Raw genomic sequence first — 1,316 nt, 5'->3', positions numbered from 1 at the left:
CCTCGGCCGCCCCGGCCAGCCCGGGGTCCGGCATGGGCTTTGCCAGCGCAGCAGGAGGCAGAGCCAGAGCGGGGAAAAAGGAAGGCTGGGCGGCTGCGAGGAAAGCGGACATGGGGAAGTCGGCCGGCCGGGGTGCGTGGAAAGGGTGGTAAGCCATGGCAGTCCCTGGGAAGGCTGGATCTCTCATCGGTGCATCCACAAATCCAGGAGAAAAAGAGGGATTCCCTTTACAAAAATGTGTGTGCGCGGTTTTTTGTTTTGGTTTTGTTGGTTTTGTTTTTGTTTTTTTTTTCTCTCCTGCCCAGCGAACTCGTTCGAGTCTCTGGAAGAGGAAGGAAAATCAACAACACACGCGCAAAAAAAAAAAAAATCACACAAAAAAAGCCGAAAAACAGCGGAACTAGAGCTGGAAAAAAAAAAAAAAAAAAAAAAAAAAAAAAAAAAAAGAGAGGAAGCAGAAAGTTAAGAAACATTCATCAATATGTAGGGTATCCAAAACAAAGGATTTCTCTTTCTCTGTGTGCAGATGGCTTTGCCCACTGGCGTGCTTTGGGTACAAAAAAGGAAATTACATCTATCTTGAAAACAGCTTCTAATTCATTACCCATTGCATGACTGCAGCCATTAATCCATGTAAACAATAAAACCAAGATCCGTTTGAAATTTTGACTATCCAAACTGAAGTTTGAATCAGCTCTTGTTAAAAAAATGACATTCTATGTTTGGTACTGAAGTTTCAAACCACGTAACTTAGGCACTTTAAAGGCCAGATTTTGCCGAAATCCTGCAACATTTTGTGACAAAATAGTTCCTTCCAGAGTAGGCAAAAAGTGGGTATTTGGTCCACAGGGGCTTATTTAATCAATTAATTTTCATTTGGATTTTTATTTTAAACAATGGAAGATGATGAATGATTAACTTTTTGAAGTTTTTTTTCTTTGCTAACAATGTGCATCTATCTTACTTGGATTATAAGCCAAAGCTAACTAAAATGTACAAATGCATACTTACAAAATTTTTCTTTTCCTCATTTGGCAGAATGATTGACACAGATGGGGGGACAGGAAATGCTTTACACCCGAACAAAGGAAATAAATACTGTTAGCAAGAATAAACTGTACCAATTGTTTATACAGCACGTGCCCACTCAAGATTTCTGAAATTTCAAATTTTTTGCCTGTATCGTCCAGCAAACCCAGTTTTTGGTACAGATTATCTTACAGAATGGGTGAAGGAGCACCCCTATCCTTCCAGATTTCTTTCCCACATAACCTTTATTGAGCACACTCCTACAGTCAAGAAAAGAACGTACCTTG

The 1,316-nt window shown here is 40.4% G+C and overlaps 1 protein-coding gene across 1 annotated transcript in view; it reads right to left on the bottom strand.

The window, feature by feature from the left end:
• TBX2 (T-box transcription factor 2) overlaps positions 1-187 on the bottom strand; it is an 8,116-nt gene extending 7,929 nt beyond the window's left edge. Inside the window, 1 exon segment of the mRNA XM_035889604.1 lies at positions 8-187. Coding sequence (XP_035745497.1) covers positions 8-187 — 180 coding nt within the window.
• Between the last annotated feature and the right edge of the window lie 1,129 nt (positions 188-1,316).

The sequence above is a fragment of the Egretta garzetta genome, unplaced genomic scaffold (assembly GCF_000687185.1).
Source record: "Egretta garzetta isolate BGI_Z169 unplaced genomic scaffold, ASM68718v1 scaffold112, whole genome shotgun sequence".
NCBI lineage: Eukaryota > Metazoa > Chordata > Aves > Pelecaniformes > Ardeidae > Egretta > Egretta garzetta.
The sequence above is the reverse complement of the archived record's forward strand: the minus strand, read 5'-3'. Positions and strand labels throughout refer to the sequence as shown.